Source organism: Euleptes europaea, chromosome 11 (assembly GCF_029931775.1).
Source record: "Euleptes europaea isolate rEulEur1 chromosome 11, rEulEur1.hap1, whole genome shotgun sequence".
Classification (NCBI taxonomy): Eukaryota; Metazoa; Chordata; class Lepidosauria; order Squamata; family Sphaerodactylidae; genus Euleptes; species Euleptes europaea.
Genome location: NC_079322.1, coordinates 7,912,708 through 7,937,275, shown reverse-complemented (window position 1 = coordinate 7,937,275; position 24,568 = coordinate 7,912,708). Strand labels below are relative to the sequence as shown.

Below are 24,568 nucleotides of genomic sequence, written 5' to 3'. Positions count from 1 at the left end.
AGGACATGGCATCTCGTGACATCTTGATCAGCATGGGGAACCATGCCCGTCTTGGCCAAAGTGGCCATAGTGTTTTCTGCCCTCATTTTGCAGAGCACCCATGAAATCAATGGAAATGGGGAAAAGGTGTAGTACAAGCCCTCTGTCTGTAAGATCTGGAAGGTGTCTCCTAAGGAATGATGGTGCCAGGCTGCTTGGGAACAAAAAGAGGCACATTTCTTGTTTGCGTCTGCGGCAAACAGAGCTATGCTGGGTTTGTCCCATTGTAGGCTATTGGGAGGAGGAAGTGATCTGACTTGTGAGACACCAGGAGAGTACAACCGAGGCAGTCTTCCATCAGGTTACTGTTTCCTGCTTTGTGCACCACTTGGATTGTCAAACTGTAAAGGATGCACCATTTCCAAATTTGGTGGTGAAGCTGTTTATTTCTTTATACGAGGGGTGGGGAAACATCTGGCCCATGGGCCGTTTAAGGCCCGCAAAATCATTTGGTGTAGCCCTTTGTGGGTCCTGGCAGATTTCTAGCTCAGAAGGATCTAAGACTGGCGATTCGCCCCCTCCCGTGGACAGGAATAGCCTCTATTCAAGGCAAATGTGAGTTTGAAAAGGAACCTTTTTCCCCCCTTGCAGAAGAGTTGTTAGCTATGGAGCTGCTAGGACAGCCCAAGAAACTGTGTTAACCCTTTCCTTCCTGGGCCATGGAGAAACATGTACTACAAGAGGGCTGAGGGTAGAAGTGGTGACAATGGCGGGGTTAAAGGGGGCAGAGCCAGAATGCACGGGGGCGAGTTCCTAGCCAGTGTGTCCTCATTTCACCCCTGCAAGTGGAGGTAGCAGGAGCCGGCTGTAGAATCCGGTCCCAACCATGCGGAGCAGGAGCAACTCCGGCATGTGGCTGGATGGCTACCCCCAGCTGGTGCAAAAGACCATCCTGTGCCACCAGGTGGGCGAGTGTGCCACCGGTTGGATGCCTGCCTGCTTGCCCATGCAGGTGGGGGGTGTCATCTGGGGCAGCTACCTGCTTGGTCAGCTAATTTTTAAGTTGATAATTTTGTATTGCCTGCAAATGATGTTATAAATAGCCAAATGGCCCTTGGTGGAAAAAAGGTTCCCCAACCCTGATTTATACAGAACATTGGTGTTAGGTTGTCTTATTGTCTCCTGGATGTTCTTTCCTATTAGGTGTGATTGTAGCGCAGTCAGTGCTTGGTAAAGTGCTTTGATTTCCAGGGTGTTTATGAGGAGAAATTTCCTACTAGTGGATCAAACACGGTTGACTGAAAAGGACCCTACATGAGCACCCCGACCTGACTGTGCCACGACTGTTGTAAGGGTGACTTCTGGTATGCGTGACAGTTGTTGTAAGGGTGACTTAGAATAACAGAAGCACAGAGATGGAAGGGCCCATTCGGGCCATCTAGTCCAACCCCCTCCTCAATGTAGGATAAGCCCAGAGCATACCTGTCAAGTACTTGTCCAGCCTCTGCTTAAAGACGGCTAGTGAAGGGCAGCTCACCACTTTCCTAGGTAGCTGATTCCACTGCAGAACAACTCCTACTGTGAAAAAAATTTTCCCTAATATCCAGCTGCACCTTTCCACCTGCAATTATTATTATTGCAAGTCCTCTCCTCTGCTGCCAACAGGAACAGCTCCCTGCCCTCCTCTGACAGCCCTTCAAATACTTAAAGAGAGCAAACATGTCCCCCCTCAACCTCCTCTTCTCCAGACTAAACATTCCCAACACCTTCAGCCTTTCCTTGTAGGGCATGATCATCCAGGCCCTTGATCATCCTCATCGCTGTCCTCTGCACCCGCTCGATTCTGTCCACATCCTTTTTGGAGTGAGGCCTCCAGAACCGCTGAACCTCTGGTATGGGGGTATGAAAAGGGACCCCTGACAGAAGGCTCTGACTGAGAGTCCCCCAGGACAGAGAAGGTATGACACGTCTTGACGCATTTCATTTTATGGACAGAGGGTGATGAAGGACACTAAAGACCTTAGAAGCCACAGTTGTCTGAAACCGGTCTCGGATCCGTCTCTCAGGGTTCCGATGCAGCGTCATGCTCGGATGATTGTCAGAAGATGCATCAGACAAGGCTTTCTCCCATAGACTGGCTTTTAGGCACAATGTCCTGTCATATCTCGCTTTGGAAGTAAATGGTCTACGCGCCATGCACTTTGAGATATCTTGCTCTTCACCGAGGCAGAGCAGACAAAACATGTGGTCACCTGCATGGGGGACTTTAGCCCCACAAGATGTGTATTTAATTAAAAAATGCTTTGGGGCTGTTTTTTTAGGCCATTTTCTCTAAAGTATTCTTTGTAATGATTTTGGCTTTGAAAATAGAACAGAAGGCCCAAAGTCTGCAGATTTTCCCACATGGAACTTTGAAGGAAAGAACTTCTTTCCACAGCAGCAGAGAACGGAGGGAAGGGTGCTCTGCCCCTTCCTTTTACACTGGAAAAGAGAGCCCCATGGCACAGAGTGGTAAGCTGCAGTACTACAGTTCAAAGCTCTGCTCACAACCTGAGTTCGATTCTGATGGAAGTCTGTTTTAGATATCCGGCTCAAGGTTTACTCAGCCTTCCATCCCTCCAATGTCAGTAAAATGAGTACCCAGCTTGCTGGGGGTAAAGTGTAGATGACTGGGGAAGGCAGTGGCAAACCACACCGTAAACATAGTCTGCCTAGTAAACGTCGGGATGTGACATCACCCCATGGGTCAGTAATGACCTGGTGCTTCCACAGGAGACTACCTTAACCTTTAACTTGGTATAGCTCCTGTTATTTCAGTGGAGAGTGCCGTCAAGTCACAGCTGACTTATCGTGACCCTGTAGAGTTTTCAAAGCAAGAGATGTTCAGGGGTGGTTTGCCATTGCCTGCCTCCGTGTGGGCTGAGAGAATTCTGAGAGAACTGTGACTGGCCCAAGGCCACCCAGCAGGCTTCATGTGAAGGAGTGGGGAATAGAACCCAGTTCTCCAGGTTAGAGTCCTCCACTCTTAACCACTACACCATGGTGGCTCTTCTCATGTTACTAGGCCCTGTACTAGTACTGCCTGAGTGTATATGAGGGCAAAGTTGGCATCTGGGTTTGTTGCAGGATCTGGTTTCCTGGTTTGCACCTTTGCTGGGTGGCTCTTTTTTGTTGGTAAGAATCTGTTTTAGGTTACAGGGGCTGCCAAGAAAGGCCTGCTGAACCTCTGAGAGAGAAGTATAGGCCGTAGATCATTAATTATATATTGGGCTGATTTAAGGTCTACTATTGAAGGCATTAACCAGCTTAGCAAAACTAGGGAAATTATGTTATCCTCACAATCACTACTTTGGGACATGGTCTCTGTACCGTTCTTCACTACCTTTCATGTTCACTTCAACATTTCTTTCTCACTGCATGGCTCCTTGATCAGGCAGATGACTTCTGCCTAGTAAGCGTCCACAAAATAAATCTGTTGAAGCAGGCTCTTACCATCTAAAGTTTGTGTGAGGATTCAAACAGAATTGTTTTTATTTCTCCTGCTTGAGTTACAGTTCATTGTGTAGAAGAGCCAGATTCGAGTCCAGAAGCACCTCAGAGACCAACAAGATTTCAAGGGATAAGCTTTTGAGAGTCTGACAAAGGCAGCTTTGACTCTTGAAAGCTCATAGCCCCAGAAAATCTTGTTGGTCTCTGAGGTGCTACTGGACTCGAATCTGGCTCTTCTACTGCAGACCAACATGGCTACTATCCTATGAAATTAGTTCATTGTGCATTTTGCTTTTTTCCAACCACTTGAGGGCAGCATTGATTCGTACACCTAAGCAATGAAGCTAATTCACCACTATAACCACCAGTCATTAATTTTCTCAAGCAGGGGATAATTTTAAGTAAAAATTTTTTTCCCGAAATGTACATCTTACCTCCTCCCTCATCTTCTTAACAGTTTCACCTTTCTGGAAACAAAACAAAACCAGAAAGCATGTGTTAGCTCACGCTGCACTGGTGAATGAGCAAGAAATATATTGAACAAACCAGGCAGGCAAACAAATGCAGCCTTTCATAAGTGGGTCACCCACCTTTCCAATGATGCTCCCGACCTCCTGAAACAAAGCAAAATGGAACCAAATGAGAGCAGAAAAAGAGATGCATCAACAACAATTCTTTGGATCTAAACATAATAAATGGCTTGTATAAAAAAAACACCCCGTGTCCAAAGCTTGAATTCGAAGTGTATCATGTCACTGGAAACACAATTCTAACAGTAGCAGTCATCAATTCAGTGAACTATAATAATGAAAGAAGGGATGGTCTACTGGCAGCCTGGAAGCAGGATACAACCCCAGAGGTAGTCTTACGTGCCCAACCCCTGGGCCCAGCCAAATGATTAATCAAGGTACTGTACAATCTTTGGCAGCAGTTTCAATCACAAGGAAAAGAAAACAGTGCCTTCAAATTGTACTCATCTTACGGAGAATTGTAAGCTAGGATATCTCAACATTTACTGAGAACGGAAGCTAGGATATCTCAACCTTTGAATGTGATAATAGAAAATGCAGTTCTGCTTCATGTGAATATTCCTGCTGCCAAGAAGCAAAGCCTGAAACTAATAATCATGGAATCAGTACCATGGACAGTGGAAAGGTTGCACAGTTGATCTTCCAAAAGTGGGAAATGATTCATGGAAACAATAACTTATTTTAGAACTGGATGTTAAAGCAGGTCACATTACTTAAAAAAAAACCCAAGTAGTATAATGCAACTGCACATCTAGTGCAGTGAACTATCGTCTGACTTACTCGTGACTAACAAAAATTGTTATTTACGTATTAAACATTTTCTGTGCAAAGACTCATCTTGATAAATTCGGAATCTAAAAGTCTGCAAGGCAAATGCTGTCAACACAGAAATATTTCTATACACATACAAATTAGATCATGGGATTTATGCATCAACTGCAAAAGTATCCTGGAAGGGCAATTCACCCCAAGCTCGCTGTTGCTTTGCTCCAAGCTTGCAAAGAGCTCGGGAGAACCTTGAACATCATGTGACCCCAACATCTCCTGTAGCTGCTCCACTACCAATACATAAGCAAAGCACAATGGTCCACCTGAAACATGTGTTTCTTGTATTGTTTTAATCTTTTATAAGCCACCTTGGAGATAATTGGATCACAAGGTATATAAATTTACAATAGATAAATAGAAAAGGAAACTACTCTATAGTTGGTATAATACAAAGGGTCCCCAACATATGCCCCGGGTTCCATGGTACCCAGCAACACCTTTCTTGGTGTCCACCAGGTGGTTTTAAAAAGTGGGTTGGGGCCAGATGGGGGCCCTTGCCCAACACGATTTCTGATTGTCCCCTGGAAAACCGAATGGCTGGACATATTAAAAAAAGTGGTTTCAGTGACAGCTGCCACCATGGTCTTGGGCTTTATTCTCTCATTCCTCTTTCTCAGTGTACTTTTAAAGTTACCCCTCTTCTCCCCTGCACCTGGACTTCCTCAGAGTGTGTGTATGGCTCCGCCTCCTGCGGCAGCCATTTTGTGGTTGCGCCCACCACCCTGTGTCAGAATTCCAAAGGTGCCCGAAGGCTCAAAAACATTGGGGACCCCTGGTATAATAGCTACAAACGTTTCTCAGAACATACATGTAAGGCAAACAAAATGATCAATCTTTAAGGAACGATTGTGCAGGCCCAGTCACTTTTCCCAAACAAGTGAAAATGAAACATATAAAAACAAAACTACTGCAACCCATCAGCACAGAGCCTGTGTGAATGTGTAGAAGATCCAGGGAGGATGCTGATTCAGAGGGAGCATCAAGAAACTCAGCACCCACAGGTGCAGGGAACCCAGGGGTGTGTCTAGAGCCCCTTCTAGAGCTACTAATCACAGTCAGAGATGTGGGGCAGAAAAATTTCCATTTTCAATAAAATTTCTATGTTTCATAAAATTAACAACAATGAACTGGTGCCGTTGCCAATGCAATATTAAGGAAGCTTGGCTTTTTCAAAGTTTTTCAGATGCTTATCATAAGCACATCAGAACATAAGAACATGAAAGGCCATGCTGGATCAGACCCAGGCCTATCAAGTCCAGCAGTCTGTTCACACAGTGGCCAACCAGGTGCCTCAAGGAAGCCACAAACAAGACAACTGCAGCAGCATTGTCCTGCCTGTGTTCCCAAGCCCCTAATATAATAGGCATGCTCCTCGGATACTGTAGAGAATAGGTATGCAGCATGACTAGTATTCATTTTGACAGGTAGCTATAGATAGCCCTATCCTCCATGAACATGTCCACTCCCCTCTTAAAGCCTTCCAAGTTCCGTCTAGATATTAGGAAGAATTTTCTAACAGAGCGGTTCCTCAGTGGAACAGACTTCCTCGAAAGGTGGTGGGCGCTCCTTCCCTGGAGGTTTTTATGGAGAGGCTAGATGGCCATCTGTCAGCAATGCTGATTCTATGACCTTAGGCAGATAATGAGAGGGAGGGCATCTTGGGCATCTTCTGGGCATGGAGTAGGGGTCACTGGGGTTGTGGGGGGAAGTAGTTGTGAATTTCCTGCATTGTGCAGGGGATTGGACTAGATGACCCTGGTGGTCCCTTCCAACTCTATAATTCTATAAGTTGGCGGCCATCACAACATCCTGGGGCAGGGAGTTCCACAATTTAACTATTATCCCTAGGAACTATGTGTGAATGTACATGTATGCTTTACCAATTTGTAAATGGGAATGGGGAATAAAATCACAAATATATGCAATAGTCCAATTTAATAATTAAGTTATGAATTCACCCGATGGGCCACGCAGGTCAAATCAAAGCCAAAGGTCAAATTCTGATTTTCTTATCTCCTCTCACCTGGTGGAAGGGATGTTGCAACCGTCAACCTGATATGGAATTAACACGTAATGCAAATGCCGAGGTGCCCCAGGGACCCCCATGGGCAATAGTAAAATTCTCTTGAAATACACGAGCTGACAACTACATCCACAGCAGGTCCAGCACAGTGCTTTCAGCGTGCTATAATTAGCGTCAACAGTTTTCAGTGCCTTCTCTTTAAAAACAAAATTAAACAATGCCAAGGAAGTACATGCTATATTGCCTCTAAATGTTAGCAGGTATTATTACAGTAAAATAATTTCCACATAAAATAATGTCCACATAAACCTTGGATTTTGTTTGACTATAACATTTAAATTACATCTGATGATAATTTCCCCTCTAATCAAATATTTCTGTTCAAGTATTTCTTGTCCTTGGGACATGAAATTAACAAGGGGTGCTTCTTAAATTTTGAAGAAAATTTTGAAGAACTGGAAAATGTGAATGTGTGATCTAATTGATCATGTTTATTTTTATTTCTGTTTGGTAAACAAAACAAACATGCCAAATTAGATCAAACTCAATTTAGGGCATTCACATCGTCCAGAGTTTTTATTGCTTTGACCAATCCCTTGTGTCACTTCCAGTTCCAGAATGTTTACAAGAAAGGGTCATTATCAAACAGCTCAGTGGTACTAATAATAATAGGATCGAGGGCGGGCTTAGAAATCTAATAAACAAATAAATAAAATAAGGTGAGAAATGTATTTGTATGTGGCCATAAGCCTTCACAAAACATCATCCTAAATAAAATAAGTCCTGAGGTTCATCTATTGGCAGTATTCTATCCCCAAGGCCAAAATTGCAGCAGAATCGAACTTCTGGATACTTTTCAAAAAAATCATAGAATCATAGAGTTGGAAGGTACCACCAGGGTCATCTAGTCCAACCCCTTGCCCAATGCAGGAAATTAACAACTACCTCCCCCACACATCCCCAGGGACCCCAACCCTCCCCCCACCATGCAGGCTCCCACAAATCTGCAGAGTGTTTTAAAGCACTGTTGATGAGATTATCCATTTGTCCTTATTAGGTTTGTACTGCAATCAAAAAAACTGGGCAAGATGGAAATTCTGCCTCGTTCCAGGACAACTTGTTGCAAAATATGCACCTCCTAAAACATCCAGCGACGGATTCCTTTTCAGCAAGGAGCTGATAAAGGTCTCCTTTACTTAATGTTAAAAGCCAGATCCGGCAGAGATTTAATTCCCATGATGGATTAGGCAACAAATAGTCCCTGGTGCCAAACGAGTGGCGTGGAGGGAGTGGGCGTTCTCACTAGGCAGGAAGCCATTTCCAAAGCAATTGCTTTAGCTAGAATGTCACAACAACACTCTGCAGTGGAAGCCAAATACAGGCACACAGCGCAGCACTCACAATGCCAGCAATGGGGAGATTGCGCCTGACAGCACAACTGATTGATGCCAGAAATCCAAATATTCAGTCAAGCTGTCTGAGAGAGAGCACCACAGAACTAATCAGATAATACACCTGCAGCAGAGCTACGAGAAATTATCTATTTGTATTATGGAACCTAACAAGGGCATTGTAGCACAACAGCTAAGAGCCTGAGCTATGAACTGAGAAGATACCTTTGCCATGAACTCGCTAGAAGGCTTCAGGCCTGGCCACCAGGTCCACCTCCATAATATGGGCATAAAAATGCTGAACGACCCTGGAGGAGTACCATCAGAAAGCAGAGTGGGAGGCGAGAGCAAAACCATCTGACTGGGGACATGAGACCATTCCCCTGGGGGAGAGACACCTCCCCCAAGCAAAGCCCCCAAGAAGCAGCAATAAGAAAAAGTCTGCTGCTAGGCAGAGTTCAAGGGGGTTGGGAAAGACATTGTGGTGAGGTTCCAGCACTGGACTCGGATCTGGGAGGGCCCAGGCTAAAATCACCACTCTGCCATGGAAGCTCGCTGGGTGACCTTGGGCCAGTCACACACACTCAGCCTAACCAACTTCACAGGGTTGTTGTTGTGAGGATAAAATGGAGGAAAGGAGAACAATGTAAGTCACTTCCAGTCCCCACTGGGGTGAAAAGTAAACAAACAAACAAACAAACAAACAAATAATATCAGCAGCTAGTGGAGAAATCTGTCTCATATTTGTACATCTAAAAATTCTTGGCTCCCACAAGCAAGCTGGGTGAGATTTCCAAGGTTCTCCCCACTCAGTGGTCTTCTCTCTAGTAGTTATTCATCTTGTACTCATCAAAATAGTCAACATCATTTTGAATATATAATGCAACTGATACCGCAGTGGGCCCATTTTTAAGAGAAGACAGATTCTTGGGCACATTAAACCCTATTTTCAGTGTTTCAGATGTGCACAAACTGCTAAGCTTTGCAGATGAGCAGAATGAGAGGGCCATTCTTGGGCAGATCATAGCAGAGAGACTGTTTACACGCACGAAGCCCAAGAATCAGACCCTCATACCTCTGATTCATGAATCTAAACAGGTTGTCTTACATAGTCTGGAACAATAGCTAGGAGACTGAACTATAAGCCAGGGGGTTGCCTCTACCAAGAGTTTTCTAGATGACACAGAGAACGTCACCATCTCTGGTCCTCCTCCCATTAAGAATTACTAGCTCACGTTGGATTCTGAATACGCTAAAACATTGCATACATTTTTTATTGTTGTTCAAATTTCTGTGTTTATACTCGCCAAGAATACATTGCAACACATTAAGAAGGGAGGAGGACAGTGTCTGAAGAAAAGCCATATTTTTCTTTAGAGTGGTTATTGTTAATTTATTACCCAAAGTGTCCAAAAAGGATAAGGTTTTTAAAAAATAGACCATGAATTAAAGGCAATTTTATCTACAAGTGATTTATTTTGTTCAACAGGTCAAGAGCCAGCACATGAGATCAACTCGGAAAAGCTGGGTCCACCATCAGAAACCTGAAAGACATTAGCTGAACACAGGAAAACAGAGGCAATCTCACTGCTGCTCTATGCATTGGTTACCCCTAGTTTGCCAAAGAATAAAAAGGGCTAAAATTCTGGCTCCCCCTCTAGGGATAATATTGTGACCTGGTAAAGTATAGTATGAAGATGCGGAATGCTTATACTATAGTCCGATCTTGTCAGATCTCAGAAGCTAAACAGGTTCGGTACTGGGATGGCAAACCACCAAATAAGACTTTGCAGAAGAAGGCAATGACCAGCCACCTCTGCTTCTCACTCACCTTGAAAACCCTCTGGGGTCACCATAAGTCAGCTGCAACTTGACGGCACTTTACACACACACACATATATAATACAAACGTCCCAGGCTTGCCATCTCCCGATACCTTCTTAGCTAGTCGGTTACCTTTCCATGCATGAGAAGTCGTATGGTGAGCGTGACGTTGAGGCCCCCTTCCGTCACTTTAGAATCCTTTGCATTCATTCTTGACCAATATCTGCAATATCTGAATAAAGTTTTTCAGAGTGATCTCTCCCCTTCGCTTAACCTGGAAAGACAAAAAGTTTACCATTCAGAAGGAGATCTTTCTCAGTGGTATCCCAACCCATACAAAACAGCTTATTTCTCCCTTTGGATAGAACTGTACATTACAAAGAACACAGGAGTCATCTCCCAAAATAGTATCCTTATATCACGTCACTCTCCATTACCAATTGTACCATCTGCTGCAACTCACATTGTGTTGTGACAACATTACAATGTGGTTCCTTGGCTCCCCCCCCAACTCCATGTCATTGGCTGCTACTGTTGGAGGCCATTGTTATGATGCCAGGACCCAAGCTCAAGTGAATTAGGCAGAAAGGGAAGGGAAAACTCAACAAGGAAACTACCTGGTCTCTAAAAAGGTCCCAGCACAAGGTATGAAACAACTCCTGTAGAATTGTGCATCCTGAAGTCAGAACCTACACAGTGTACCAGGAATGTAGCAGAAAGCAAATATGAAAAACACACACACACACACCCCGAGCAGCAAGAGTGTTCAAATGCATATCTGTCAGGCCCTGTCTTTGCCTTAGCAAAGCCTTAGCCTGACTTTGCTCCTGCTGGCTTCTCCTTGACCGGGCCTGAGGTTGGCTGGATGTCAGGCCCTGGTCACATGCCTCTGGTTCTCATACATTTGTACAGTCTGTATTTTGCTCGCTTATTTTGCCTTCCTGTATAATGTTTACCACAGCTGCATAGCCTGTGATGGCTGGCTATCCTGAGAACGCTTATCATGATTTCTCCTGGCTTGTTTTGCTTTGCTTTACATCATTACAGTCGGCAATGTTTTTTAACCATGTATTCTAGCCCTGATTCTCCATTAGCAGCCTCTCATGCCTGGAGGCAGCCAGCTTCTGAATCTGTCCAATATTGCGCCTAATAAAGTCTAAACCTGTCTCAGAACCATCAGAAAGCAGAGTGGGAGGCGAGAGCAAAACCATCTGACTGGGGACATGAGACCATTCCCCTGGGGGAGAGACACCTCCCCCAAGCAAAGCCCCCAAGAAGCAGCAATAAGAAAAAGTCTGCTGCTAGGCAGAGTTCAAGGGGGTTGGGAAAGACATTGTGGTGAGGTTCCAGCACTGGACTCGGATCTGGGAGGGCCCAGGCTAAAATCACCACTCTGCCATGGAAGCTCGCTGGGTGACCTTGGGCCAGTCACACACACTCAGCCTAACCAACTTCACAGGGTTGTTGTTGTGAGGATAAAATGGAGGAAAGGAGAACAATGTAAGTCACTTCCAGTCCCCACTGGGGTGAAAAGTAAACAAACAAACAAACAAATAATATCAGCAGCTAGTGGAGAAATCTGTCTCATATTTGCTCTGGCAGAGCGAAGGATTTTCTCTCCAAGTAGCTCTTTCAGTGATCGTAACCAGATGTCACCGCCAGCAAGAGCAGTCGGACGGCTCCAAGACATTGGGATAAGTCAGCAGCTGTTTTCCCAACTGTAAATTCTCAGAGCTTGTCTGCTTGCATTTTTGTCTAGGAAGCCCAGAAGTTGTTCAGCTCAGTTCCTGAAAGGCCAAAACCCAAAGTGGCAGGACATTGCTTAATTTCTGATGGCAAATTGTGGGCGTCTTCTTACTTACAAAGTAATAAGTATCAGGGAATGCTACACAAAGTTAAGAGATCCAGCCTGCTTTAATAACCCCCACCCCCAAAACTCAAAACAAAAAAACAAGCCAGTGTGTCCATTAACAGACCTAAGAATGTAAAGACATTTATCACGGGGAATTAAGATGAGGCAAAACAACATCACCTCTGCTTTCCAGCAACATTTATTTTTGTTGCTGACAAATATGAAATATTCCAACGACCTTGAGTCAACAGGAAATACACACCACAATGTCAGCCCGGTTATGGGGAACTAAATTTGTCTTATGGCCTAAATGCTTTAGGATGTTGGACTGTAAATTTACAGTCATTTAAATGATAGCAGCCACACTGTAAGACTACTTTGCTAAAGACATATTAAATTAAATTATAAATCTGAATTTTATGTTCAGACTCAGGGGGTGGTCTCCAAGGGTGCCATTCAGCCTCCATAACGGCCAAAAGACAAAGACATATAAATTAAACTATGTAAATAAACAGCTTCTCACTTTAAAGACCACCTATTCTGCACACTTCAGTTTTCTGAAAAATGTTCAGAGCACCTTGTTTCTCTCTCTCTAGCAATTCTCATTACCGTGCTGTAACCTGTATCATAATTTTTATCTTCTAAGCAGGTACCCTGACATGGATGGCCCAACTTTAGCCCGATCTTGTCAAATCTCGGAAGTTAAGCAGGGTCAGCCCTGGTTAGCACTTGGATGGGAGACCAACAAGGAAGTCCAGTGTAGCTATGCAGAGGCAGGCAACCTCTGAACGCCTCTTGCCTTGAAAACCCTATGAGGTCGCCATAAGTTGGCTGAGACTTTACAGCACTTTCCACCACCAGGTAGGTGGGGGGCTGAGAAAAAGCAGCACCTGGGGCAAAGCGACAGGTTTTGAGGTTCTCTTCCTTGGTAAATGTCCCCAATGTTTCCCTTATAAGGCAAATGTGGGGCATTCACCTGGAGAACTGATAGGTGGGACAAGTTGCTTAAAGCTTGCCCTGTCCTTTGAAAATGTCCCTCACATTGTCTCTGACCTGTTTTCTCTCTGACTAAACACCGTAAATAAACTCAAACAGGGGAAATGCCTTCCTCATCCATCAGTCCCAATGTACGCGGTACCAATTCTGAGAACTATAGATAGCCCAGCCTAGCCTAGCCCGATCTTGCCAGATCTCAGCTACTAAGCAGTGTCGGCCCTGGTTAGTACTTGGATGGGAGACCACCAAGGAAAACTGGGGTTAGTATGCAGAGGAAGGCAATGGCCAACAACCTCTGCTCATCTCTTTGCCTTGAAAACCGCATGGCCCTTGGGGTTGCCATGATGGCACACAATCATTATTATCATCATAGATGTTTTTATCCCCCTTGCCCTCTCACCCCCTTGTGTGCTTTCGTCTTCCCCTACTCCTGACTGACACTCCTCTGTAGGACTGTGCAGCTTCCCCCCCCCCCTGTTATTTTCTAGGTTTAATAAACCCGGAAATTTTCAAAAAAATCCAAAAAAATGGATATAATGGATTCTGCTTTTTCAAAAAATTTGAAATTTTCCAGTTTTATTAAACCTAAACCTGAAAAATACGCCATGAGGAGCTGAGTGCTGGGCTCCACTGGGCGTTCAGCTCTCCACTGCTTGCCTCGGTGTGGAGGTCCAGCCGGTAGGCAGTGTGGAATTGACTCAGGGAAGTAAGAGGCCCCGAATAATGCCAGAAAAAATAACCATTTTTTTGGGCAACTTTAATTGCTGTCTCTTTTTACTGGTTCAGCTTTAACTAAATGCACATCCTTACTTCTCTCTTGGCTAGATTGAATGCTAACCCTTCTATGGTAATGCAGGGCAGAATTCTGAATATACCATACTCAGACAGGATCTGCCCTTGCTCTTCTGGCTCTATTGACACATTAGCCCATGCCCTTTTGGAATGCCGTTTTTACGAGGAACTTCGATCGCACTATATTTCCCCCCTTTTAATATACAAATCCAATGCCTCTGTGACTGACATAATGCCTTTTTTACTAAGCGACAGGGACCCCAAGGCTACATTGTCAGTGGCAAGATTTGTTTCAGTCCTTATATCCCTCCAACACTAGATATATGCTGCTCAAGATCAATTGATCAAGGAGCTTCTAAGGGATAAAAGGAAAGGACTTCTCTCATCTCATTTAGCTCCTCTTTCTCCTCTTCATCCTTTAACCCATTACAGGAATTCTTTCCCCCGACACATACACCAACACAAAGATCATGCCTATGCACCATTTGGACATTACCTCTAACATGGGCAAAATCAATAACCATCCACACTCATGCATTCCTTGTTGTGGCCCCCACCTCATAGAATAGCCTCCCTGACAAGATTAGCAAGCTGCCCACTCTCCTGGCTTTCTGCAAACTATGCAAAACAGAATTATCCAAGATGGCTTTTTGCACAGGTTTAAAGGACTGTTTAGAGTCCCGTGGCGCAGAGTGGTAAGCTGCAGTACTGCAGTCAAAAGCTCTACTCATGATCTGAGTTTGATCCCGACGGAAGTTGGTTTCAGGTAGCCGGCTCCAGGTTGACTCAGCCTTCCATCCTTCCGATGTCAGTAAAATGAGTACCCAGCTTGCTGGGGGTAAAGTGTAGATGACTGGGGAAGGCAATGGCAAACCACCCCATACATAGTCTGCCTAGTAAACATCAGGATGTGATGTCACCCCATGGGTCAGGAATGACCTGGTGCTTGTATAGGGGACTACCTTTACCTTTTAAAAGGACTGTACTTAATGAAACGCTGAGAAAGTTGCATTGGTAAAGGGGTAGGGATAGTGGCCTGTACTACTGTATTGCTGCCTATCACTGTGAGTATGCTCCCGACTAGGAAGTTTCTACACCATTTATCAGGTTTAGAATCTCCTGCTTGGTTTCAGCTCTGTTTGAGATCTCCGTTTTCAGATTTTTGTAGTCCAAACCCCATTGTACTGTTCATTGGATGTCCCATCCTGTCGATTGTACTTGAATTCCCCTATGTAACTCGCCTTGAGATTCAGCAAGAAAGGTGGACTATAAATAACCAAATTACATAAATACAAACAAACAACAAATGATGGGATCCTTGCAGTCCCCTCTGCATGTTGAAGTCACCCAGTTTGGCAACTGTGCGCAACGGGACGCAGGACATTCGGAATCAAGGGTTCCTGCTTTCCAGGTTCAAGGAATGAGAACATCACAGAGACACTTAATTAGGAATTAAGAGAAAAACGGTCCTCTTGCTGCTGAGTAGATGCCTCCTATTTAGGGTTGCTAACCTCCAGGTGGTGGCTGGAGATCTCTCATTATTACAACTGATCTCCAGGAGACAGAGATCAGATCCTCTGGAGAAAATGGTTGCTCTGACCATTGGACTCAATGGCGTAGAAGTCCCTCCCCTCTCCAAACCCCACCCCCTCAGGCTCCACCCCCCAAAATCTCCAGGTATTTCCCAACCCAGAGCTGGCAACCCTACTCCTATTAAAAGCAGTAGCTGTGGAAAAGGACCCAGTATTTAGCACTGAGAAGAGACAGTAAAAAAAAAAACCTTTCTATATCTTCAGCTCCCCAGCTTTTTTTCCAGTTTTTCAGAAGCATCTTATTATCTTTAGTTATTTTAAGTATTTGTGTCAGCAAATACAATAAGTAGGAAAGGGCCGAGGGAGGTCGTGGTGTATCGTGGCGCGACACAATGCTTGTTTTCTTTTATTTGCTGTTTGTTGATTCTGCGTATTGAAATCTGAAAAGCCCCATTTCAAAGCCGCCATTGCGCATGTAATAAGAAGACACACTGGCCTTTGATACAATTCTCTCTGGGGAACAAAAGCTTCTTTTGGCAAGGCTACAGAGACTGCTTGTTGTAGGTTACACATGTCTTTCCAGTCAAGCATGATTAATAACTCACAAAAACCCGCTCATGACCCATGGCGAGGGCTCTTTCAACTATAATGTCAGCGTGTTGGGGCTAGGAATACTCTGCAATTTTAAAATGGGCTCCTACAATGGAACAATAATTTAATTACGTTTTCTGCAGCCTGTACTATTTTGTTTCATCACTTTGCATTGTGAGCCTAGCAGCTTACGGAAGATGGTCAATGCCCTCCAGGGTTATTTTTGCTGGGTCTTTTTAACATCTGCTTCTAAAAATGACTTTATTTGCAGGGGCACAAAGAATAATTAGAGATAAATCAGGACAAGAGTCAAGAAAGTCTGGAGGGGAGGGAGGCAATGAACTAAAAGAGAGAAAGGGAAGGCAACAAGGAAAAACAGAGAACCAGAAAAAAAAATATCCCAAGCATTTTGGAGGCTGACTAAAGGTACGCTGGTCATTCTGAAAATATCTTTCAATGGATATACATGACGCAGATATATGAATAATTCAGGAAGTTTCCTTTAATACCCAAACACAGATTACATGTGTAGGGATATAGGTAATATGTGGTCAGAGAATATTTGCAAAAAATAAAAATCCAAAACATAATTGGTTTAATTTTAACTAGGGCTGCAAGTCAGTTTAATTGGTAACTGGTGTCAATTTTAATCAGCTAGATTTGAGTCCAGCAGCACCTTAGAGACCAACAAGATTTTCAGGGAATAAACACTCAAAAGCTAAGGCTCCCTTCATCAGATATGACTTCAACTCTTGAAACCTTATTTATATGTGGAAAATCATGTTGGTCTCTTAGGTGCTTCCAGATTCAAATCCAGCTGTTCTATTGCAGACCAACATGGCAATCCTCTGAAATGTTAATCAATGGAGCTATGAACGTTTCAGGCTATTTTGGTAACTATAACAGCTAAGTAAATAAAATGTAAAAGAAGGCCTTTCCTTCTTGCAATATGTATAGCTCTTTTCTAATTAAATTATAAGCATTCTTATGTTTTCTTTAGTATTTCAAAAGGGTATATTGAAGCTTGGTTAATACACACATTTATTTACATTTAATCAAATAATTAGCTAAAGGGCAGACTAATAATTGCTTTATTCAGTTGACAGCTTTAACTTTGATTCCTTTCAAGGTCACTTGCCACACCATCCATTCAACTTTGAAAACAAAAGCCTATCAATATTATCAAAATCCTCCTCTAACTAAATTTAAAGATCCTGTCTGACTGATACTGGGGGGAAATTCTGTGAATTCCATCTGTGGGAAGAAGCATAGCTTTTCTATTTTACAGACAGATTGTCCAGACACACACCTCAGCACAGATCCAAATGGGATCAGGGTACGCTCATGTATTTGGGTTAGAAGGGGGTAGCCAAACATACATATTATGACCTTTCTGTCAAGCTCTCTGCAATGTATATTAGGTGAACTGTCATTTGTATTTACAGAGTTATTGGTGCTTACATTAATCAACTCATTTACATGCAGATTAATTCAATTCAAATGATGAAAAAAGGCAAAATATATTGGCCAGTATCCAAAGAACAGCATAAGTAATTCTGTGCCCAAGGAAGTTTTGGATATGTTTCTCTAACAGTAGCCATCACATAATAAATCTCCCTTGAAGCTGAGGGGAGTTGATGATATTGCCTTGGACATCTGCCAGATTAAGGTAGAAGAAGAAGAGTTGGTTTTTATACCCTGATTTTCTCTTCTTTAAGGAGTCTCAAACCAGATTACAATCACCTTCCCTTCCTCTCCTCACAACAGACACCTTGGGAGGCAGGTGGGGCTGAGAGCATTTTGAGAGAACTGTGACTGGCCCAAGGTCGCCCAGCAGGCTTTAAATGGAGAGGGGGGAATCAAACCCGGTTCTCCTGATCAGAGTCCACCACTCCTAAATACTACACCATGCTGCATCTCTAAAAAACAAATATCCCAAGGTGTGAAATCTAAAAATGGCTCCTTGACTAGCAATATATATATTAGTTTAAAGAGGATAGTTGAGCAAGTTTCTAGGTTATAAACCCAAGACCACTGAGGTCTGGATGTTCTCGAACTTCTCAAAACTTCCTTTCATCCTATTTCCCAGTTGTTTGTCTGAAGAATGGGATGGAAACGAAGATTTTAAAAAATGTTTTACCAACAGAAAGAAAAACAAAAACAACATATTACATTTTGCTCCAACTGCCATAGGTACAGATTTTATGATGAGGTATCAAAGAAATGTTTAATAGACAGTCATATTAACTAGATATGGAAACATAAAATATTAATTATATTTATTTGTTTACTTACTTAATTTACACCCTGCCTTCTCCGCAATAAGAACCCAAAGTGGCTTATATCTTTCTCCTCTCCTCCATTTTATCCTCACAGCAACCCTGTGAGGTAGGTTAAGGCTGAGAGTGTGTGGCTGGCCCAAGGTCATATAGCGAGCTTCCATGGCATGAATGGGGATTCAAACCTGGATCTCACAGAGCCTTGTCTGACCCTCTAACCACTGTATACAATACTGTCAAATAAGCATTTAAAGAATGGTCATAGAAACGACATATGGAAATGTAAAAATATGATGTGACCCTGATGAAACTAAACACATGCTTAACTTTACATACTAAAGCTACAGATGTTAAAATTCTATTTCTCACAGTTATAATTACATATATTTATTTATAACAAAGGAAAAGATTTGACTTCTACTGGCAAAGTAGGGCCCTGCATGTTTACCAACTAATCTGATGAATGCTCAGTGTATTTCAGACATCATCAGACTTATCACTGGAAATATATGAAACAGAATAAAAACTTAAATTATCAACGTGGTTACAATTTAAATAGTTCTCCCCCCCCCAAAAAAAAATCATCTATATTTTTATTTATGAAAGGGATGCTGCTTTTTTGGGAAAATACAATAAATAAAAGAGAAATGGTTGATTTACAGTGCATTCCTGAGAGGAATGGCTGCACTGATCATAGGAGGCAGCGCGGCAGCACTGCCTCCAAAGGAGGATTTGGCCCCCTCGAAACCTCCCCGTTCAAAGCCCAGAGTTTCAACCAGGCTTCAAGTGTGCACACTACAAAACTCAACCAACACTTGACAAACTTCTACCAATGCTTGACCCTTTCTAATGCCAAAACAGAGAGCAGAATTACACCCTTGGTTTCTGTGGGCTTAGGACTGTAGTAGTGCTTTTCACGCAAGCACATTTGGGGCACTTGCATGATTAAAAGAAGACCAACTACCTGCATGAATTTTAATTTATGAATTGAGAGATCAGCAGTGGTGGTGGTGGAAAACACCGTCCAGTCACAGCTGTCTCATGGCAACCCAGTAGGGTTTTCGAGGCAAGAGACGTTTGGAGGTGGTTTTGCCATTGCCTACCTCTGCATGGGCTCTGAGAAAACTGTGACTGGCCCAAAGTCACCCAGCTGGCTTCATGAGGAATCGAACCCGGTTCTCCGGATTACAGTCCACCATTGTTAACCACTACACCATGCTACACCCTTTTAAACCCATTGACTTCCACCAAATATCTGGACAAACTCTTAAGTGTGGATGGAGAATCACTGTACATTGCCCCCCCAAAGTTTTGCGGTTGTGGATGTCTGTATCAAATATAGGCCCTTAACGCATGGCTGTGTTTGCATTTGTTTGTCTCTGTTCTGTCTCATACCTTCTAATCCTGCGTTCAAAAAACTGAACGCATGGGGATAGGACAGGGACAAACAAATTAAGAAGGGGCAGCAGCAGTGGCGGCTCCTTTCCTCCCCCTGGACCTGCCAACACCGCGCTCTTCCAGCCGCCCCATACCTCCACCCAGCAAAGGCGACCCCTTTGCCAGGTGGAGGCAGCAGCGGCTGGCAGTGTGTGGCATTGGCACTGGAAGAAACCACTGCCGCCGCCGCTTCACCTCTGACGGGGGGTGGAAAGGAGCTGCTGCTGCTGCTGCCAGCAGGGCTGGGCAGTGGCTTCTCCGGTTTACTGGTGTTCTGAAATGCACAGGCAAGCACCCACGACTGCTGCAAGGCATCCATTTACACTGGGACAATGCAGGACTTGGAAAACCTGCGGAAGTCCTGGAAATGGGTGGGGTGATCCCGCAGGTGGGCAACGACCATGCGTGCTTACTGGGGACATTCACTACATTTGTGGGAGAACTGGGGGACAAAACAGCCATGTGTTAACGCCCATAGTATTTCTTTTACTGACCCTACTCTTGCTCCTTGGAGGAATGAATTCATTGTTTATTTAATTTTATGTATTCAAAACATTTATTAGCCACCTTTTTACCATGCCAAACTCAAGGAGGCTTACCATATAAGGAGGTTAAGGACTATCAGATTTATATAATTAACCCTAATTACCTACGGGCCCTGACCTGGATAGTCCAGCCTAGCCCAATCTTGTCAAATGTCAGAAAATAAGTAGGGTTGGCCCTGGTTAGTCCTTGGATGGGAGACCATCAAGGGTTGCTATGCAGAGGCAGGCAATGGCAAACCACCTCTGAACATCTCTTGCCTTGAAAACCCTACGGGGTCGTCATAAGTCGGCTGCAACTTGATGGCACTTTCCACCACCGCCAATTAACTAAGGAAGAGCTGAAATCTTATAAAGCAGCTGAGAGGCAAACACATTACTCTGAAGCATTATTTTTAAAAAAGAAAGATTATGAGTTCACCATCCAAATCCAGATTAAAATGAGGACTAAAATGCCTGAGGGTTATTATATTACAATCTATGTTGCAGTGGACATTGACAAGGGGTGAGCCTTGGATTCTCAGCCATGAGACTGAACTCAGCCAGGCACTTAATCAAATGAGCTGATTAAGATACTGCCCCCCTCTCTGACCCAAAGTATTGCAATCTTTCCCTGTGACTTCCCACATTACTTAAGCAGTGGTGAAGGTATGTGCCAAGCCAATGGAGATTCCTGACACATCAGCAGTGGTCTCAGATGCTTCACTGAGTTGCTCCACAACTGTGGCTGAAAGAGACTCTCAGGACCAATTCAAACATGATCTTTCCAGCTAGGCAATTACTGCTGTGCATCTGGTCTCATTTCACTCTGCTAACGTATGAACCACATGGGCGAGGAAACTACAATGTTATTAACATACATTGCAAAAATATTTTCAATAAAATCAGCTTGTCAAACGATGACTTGAGCTCTCTGGGTGCAGCGTCTGCAACACCGAGCTCATGTTCAGTTCAATAGCATTTATTCTAAAGGCGTTGTTTCACAGTTGAATTTGAAATACTATGGGACAGAGAACAAGGGAAGACGAGCAAGAAGAGGCAACAACCATGATCAATCACTGCAAAAAAAAATTGCATTTTGCTAAAGTGCAATTGGAAAACTTAGCCAAAAAGTTATCAGACAGACCAGAAGTACTGTAGACCAGCTTCATTTGTCTACAATAACGGAAAGAACAATAAAACTGCAATTATTGTCCATTTGTATCCTATCACTCCAAAAATGTGTGAGGCGGAATCCTCGGAGCCAGCAATGAAGAGCACGTTCCACCTGGGTGTTCTCCCGTGCCGGCCACATCATAGTTGTCAGGTCCCAGGCCCTGGCCATTGTATATCACGCACACATGAAGCTGCCATATACTGAATCAGACCACTGGCCCATCAAGGTCAGTACTGCCCACTCCGACCAGCAGTGGCCACTCTCTGGGAGAAGTCTTTCACATCCCCTACCACGTGGTTCTTTTAACTGGAGATGCCGGGGATTGAACCTGCCTGCATGCAAAGCAGAGGCGTTTCCACTGAGCCACAGCCACTCAAGTGAGTTGCCCTCCCTTGGCCTCAGATGGAGAGGGATAAGAGTTAAGCACCACTCTACTCCACCTTCTCTCCCCTAGCTTTACTTCCTTCTGTGATGGGAGCCAGAGCTGGTGCGTCCTCATTGGCCTCCTCCCTCAGGTCTTTTAAAGACCTCTGTCTACCCAGAAGCCCTACAGAGGTATGGCCAAGCAACTTCTCCCCGCCACTCCCCATTCCCACACTGAGGGTGGAGTCACCAGACAGCTGATAGATAGATGGCTGGCTGTTGAAGGGTCAGCTGTTGTAGATCAGCATACTGCCAGGTAGCTATTTAAAGAGTTGTGGCCATGCCACATTGGAACTGGGCTGGACACTGGGTTTGGCGCCATGGGGTGCCAAAAAGGAGGAGGTTCTAGGGTCATCACTGCTGGCCTCCGATAGCCGTGTTATTGCTCCCTCTCATTCCAGTGGGTCTTGTACAGGAGAATTTCCTGATGGCTGGAGTACCTTGTTACAATAGTTAAGGAGTTCTGGTGATCTACAACACAACCTATTTTAATTTTACCCCAGTAGCCTTGCACAGTGATTCCTAATGTGTTTCCTTGAGGCTCCACGGTGCCCATCATTGAGTTTCCTTCTTTCCACGGTGCCCACTTCCTTCTTCCCCAAAGCAAAGAGCCAGTACTGGCTTTTCTCCATTTCATTGAAGAAGCTTCAGAAGAGTCCAGGAGGCACCGACCTTACCGTTTACAGGGAGGACTGGGGATGCCAGCTTCCCGATGGGACCTAGGCACCCCCTGGAATTACAGCTCATCTCTGGACTACAGAGATCATTTCTCCTGGAGAAAAGGGATGCCTTGGAGAGTGGACTCTGCGGCATTGTGCCCCACTGAGGTCTCTGTCCTACCCAGGCTCCATCCCCAAATCTCCAGGAGTTTCCCAACCTGGATCTGGCATCCCTAACCCCCCCTTCCCCCTGGTGGCCAGGGGAGTCTGGCAAAACTAGGGAGGACCTATACAGAAACACCTATTAACATCACAGGAGAAGACGTGGCTTGGACCCTCCCAATATTTGGTGACTGGATCTAGTCCCCGGGGCAGCCCTCCTTTTGCTTTACCCACTGCCTCTTTTCAGAAGTCCAACAAGGTTGATTTTGGGGGTCATGTTGACAGGCCTGATAAATATCTCGCTTTTTTATTCAAAGAACACTAGTTGGATGGGGTGGCATTGACCTAGCATTTTTGAGGGAGAAGACCCACGCTCACCAGCACTATGTGCATGCAAGCAATCATGTGAGTAGGCTTCCTCAACATGGGAGGATTGAGAGACCTGCTCTGTCTCCCTCCTCCCCACCTCTCCATGGCACTGCTTCCCTGGCTGACTGTATGAACCAAGGCCATGATTCAAAGAAAACATTTCAACAGCTTAAGTTTCTGAATAGCACTGCCCTGATCTGGATGGCCCAGGCTAGCCTGATCTTGTCAGATCTTGGATGCTAAGCAGGGTCAGCATTGGTTAGTATTTGGATGGGAGACCACCGAGGAAGTCCAGGGTTGCTACGCAGAGGCAGGCAATGGCAAACCACCTCTGAACATCTCTTGCCTTGACCTGGATGGCCCAAGTTAGCCTAATCTCATCAGATCTCAGAAGCTAAGCAGGGGAGGCCCTGGTTAGTACAAGGATGGCAGGCCACCAAGGAAGTCCAGGGCTGCTATGCACAGGCAGCCAATGGCAAACCACCTCGGAACGTCTCTTGCCTTGCAAACCCTAAGGGGTCGGCCATAGGGCAGCTGCGACTTGACAGTATTTTTCACCGGCACCACCATTACATGCACGTACAACGAATCCAGTGCCTCAGTGGAACAGAGCTGCACTGAACTCTGCTTTCAGTTCTGCCAAGAAACAGGGCCTGCCTCATTCTATTTAAAGCCCCAGGGCAGAAATTTGGAATGCCATTTGGAAAGGAGGACGAGTCGGTTGCTGCGGTTTCAAGATAACTGTTATAAACTGAGCTTGGAGTTTGAAACAGGATCTCTCTCAGAGGCACAGCTGAGCTCCCCTTTGTCTGTTTATTGAGCAATTGTCTTTTTTCAAAATTGCTAAATGCATTGTTACAGCTCTTGTTACATACAAACAATCCCACCTGTTTCTTTTAAAGACCCCGGTTAAACTAAGCCAGAAAGAATCTATTCTAATGGAATGAACAAAGCTGAATTATCCATCCTATTTTAGGGAACTGTCCTCCCTTTGCACCGGAGGAAAGCCAATTACACTCAGAAGGGAAAGAGGCGGCCTCAGCGACTCCTGTTTGTGATTTGGGATACCTGCCCCTGGAGCGCCTTTTAAAATTCTCGATCCCAAAGGAAACTAATGAGGTTTATCTCCACTTTCCCGATCAAGCTTTAGGCTTAACAATTTCATACTTCACACACATACATCAGATAGGAAACACTCTCTCTCTCTCATCTACATACAGAAAATTGCGGCGCCCTGGGTGAATGTGTTATGTCAGGGGTTCCCAACGTGGTGGCCATGGGTACCGTGCAAGCAAGGTTGCCAGCTCTGGGTTGGGAAATACCTGGAGATTTTGAGGGTGGAGCCTGGGGAGGGTGTGGTTTGGGGAGGGGAGGGACCTCAGCCATAGAGTCCACCCTCCAAAGCAGCCACTTTCTCCAGGGGAACTGATCTTGGTTGCGTGGAGATCAACTGTAATAGCAGGAGGTCTCCAGGTGCCACCTGGAGGTTGGCAACCTTAGTACCATGACACTCCCCCCCCCCAACACCTTTCCTGGTGCTCGCCAAGTGTTTTCAAAAAGTGGGTGGGGCCAGGCAAGGCTTTCCCCAATAAGCCATCGGAGATTTGATTGGCTACGCAGATTTTTTTTAAATGTTGCTTTGGCGGCAGCTGCCACCACAGCATAAACACCTTCACTGTGTTACTGACGGTAAGCCATGGCAATTTTACAGCTG

The 24,568-nt window shown here is 44.6% G+C and overlaps 1 protein-coding gene across 5 annotated transcripts in view; it reads right to left on the bottom strand.

The window, feature by feature from the left end:
- The window catches only part of LOC130484325 (poly(rC)-binding protein 3-like), a 240,677-nt gene that overhangs the window by 40,632 nt on the left and 175,477 nt on the right, over positions 1-24,568 (bottom strand). For all 5 annotated transcript variants that reach the window (XM_056857256.1, XM_056857258.1, XM_056857257.1 and 2 more), the window contains 3 exons: positions 10,197-10,338; positions 4,059-4,082; positions 3,903-3,935 (listed from right to left, as the gene is read on the bottom strand). In XM_056857256.1, the coding sequence (XP_056713234.1) occupies positions 3,903-3,935; positions 4,059-4,082; positions 10,197-10,274 (135 nt within the window). In that variant the 5' untranslated portion in view covers positions 10,275-10,338. The remainder of the gene's footprint in view (positions 1-3,902; positions 3,936-4,058; positions 4,083-10,196; positions 10,339-24,568) is intronic.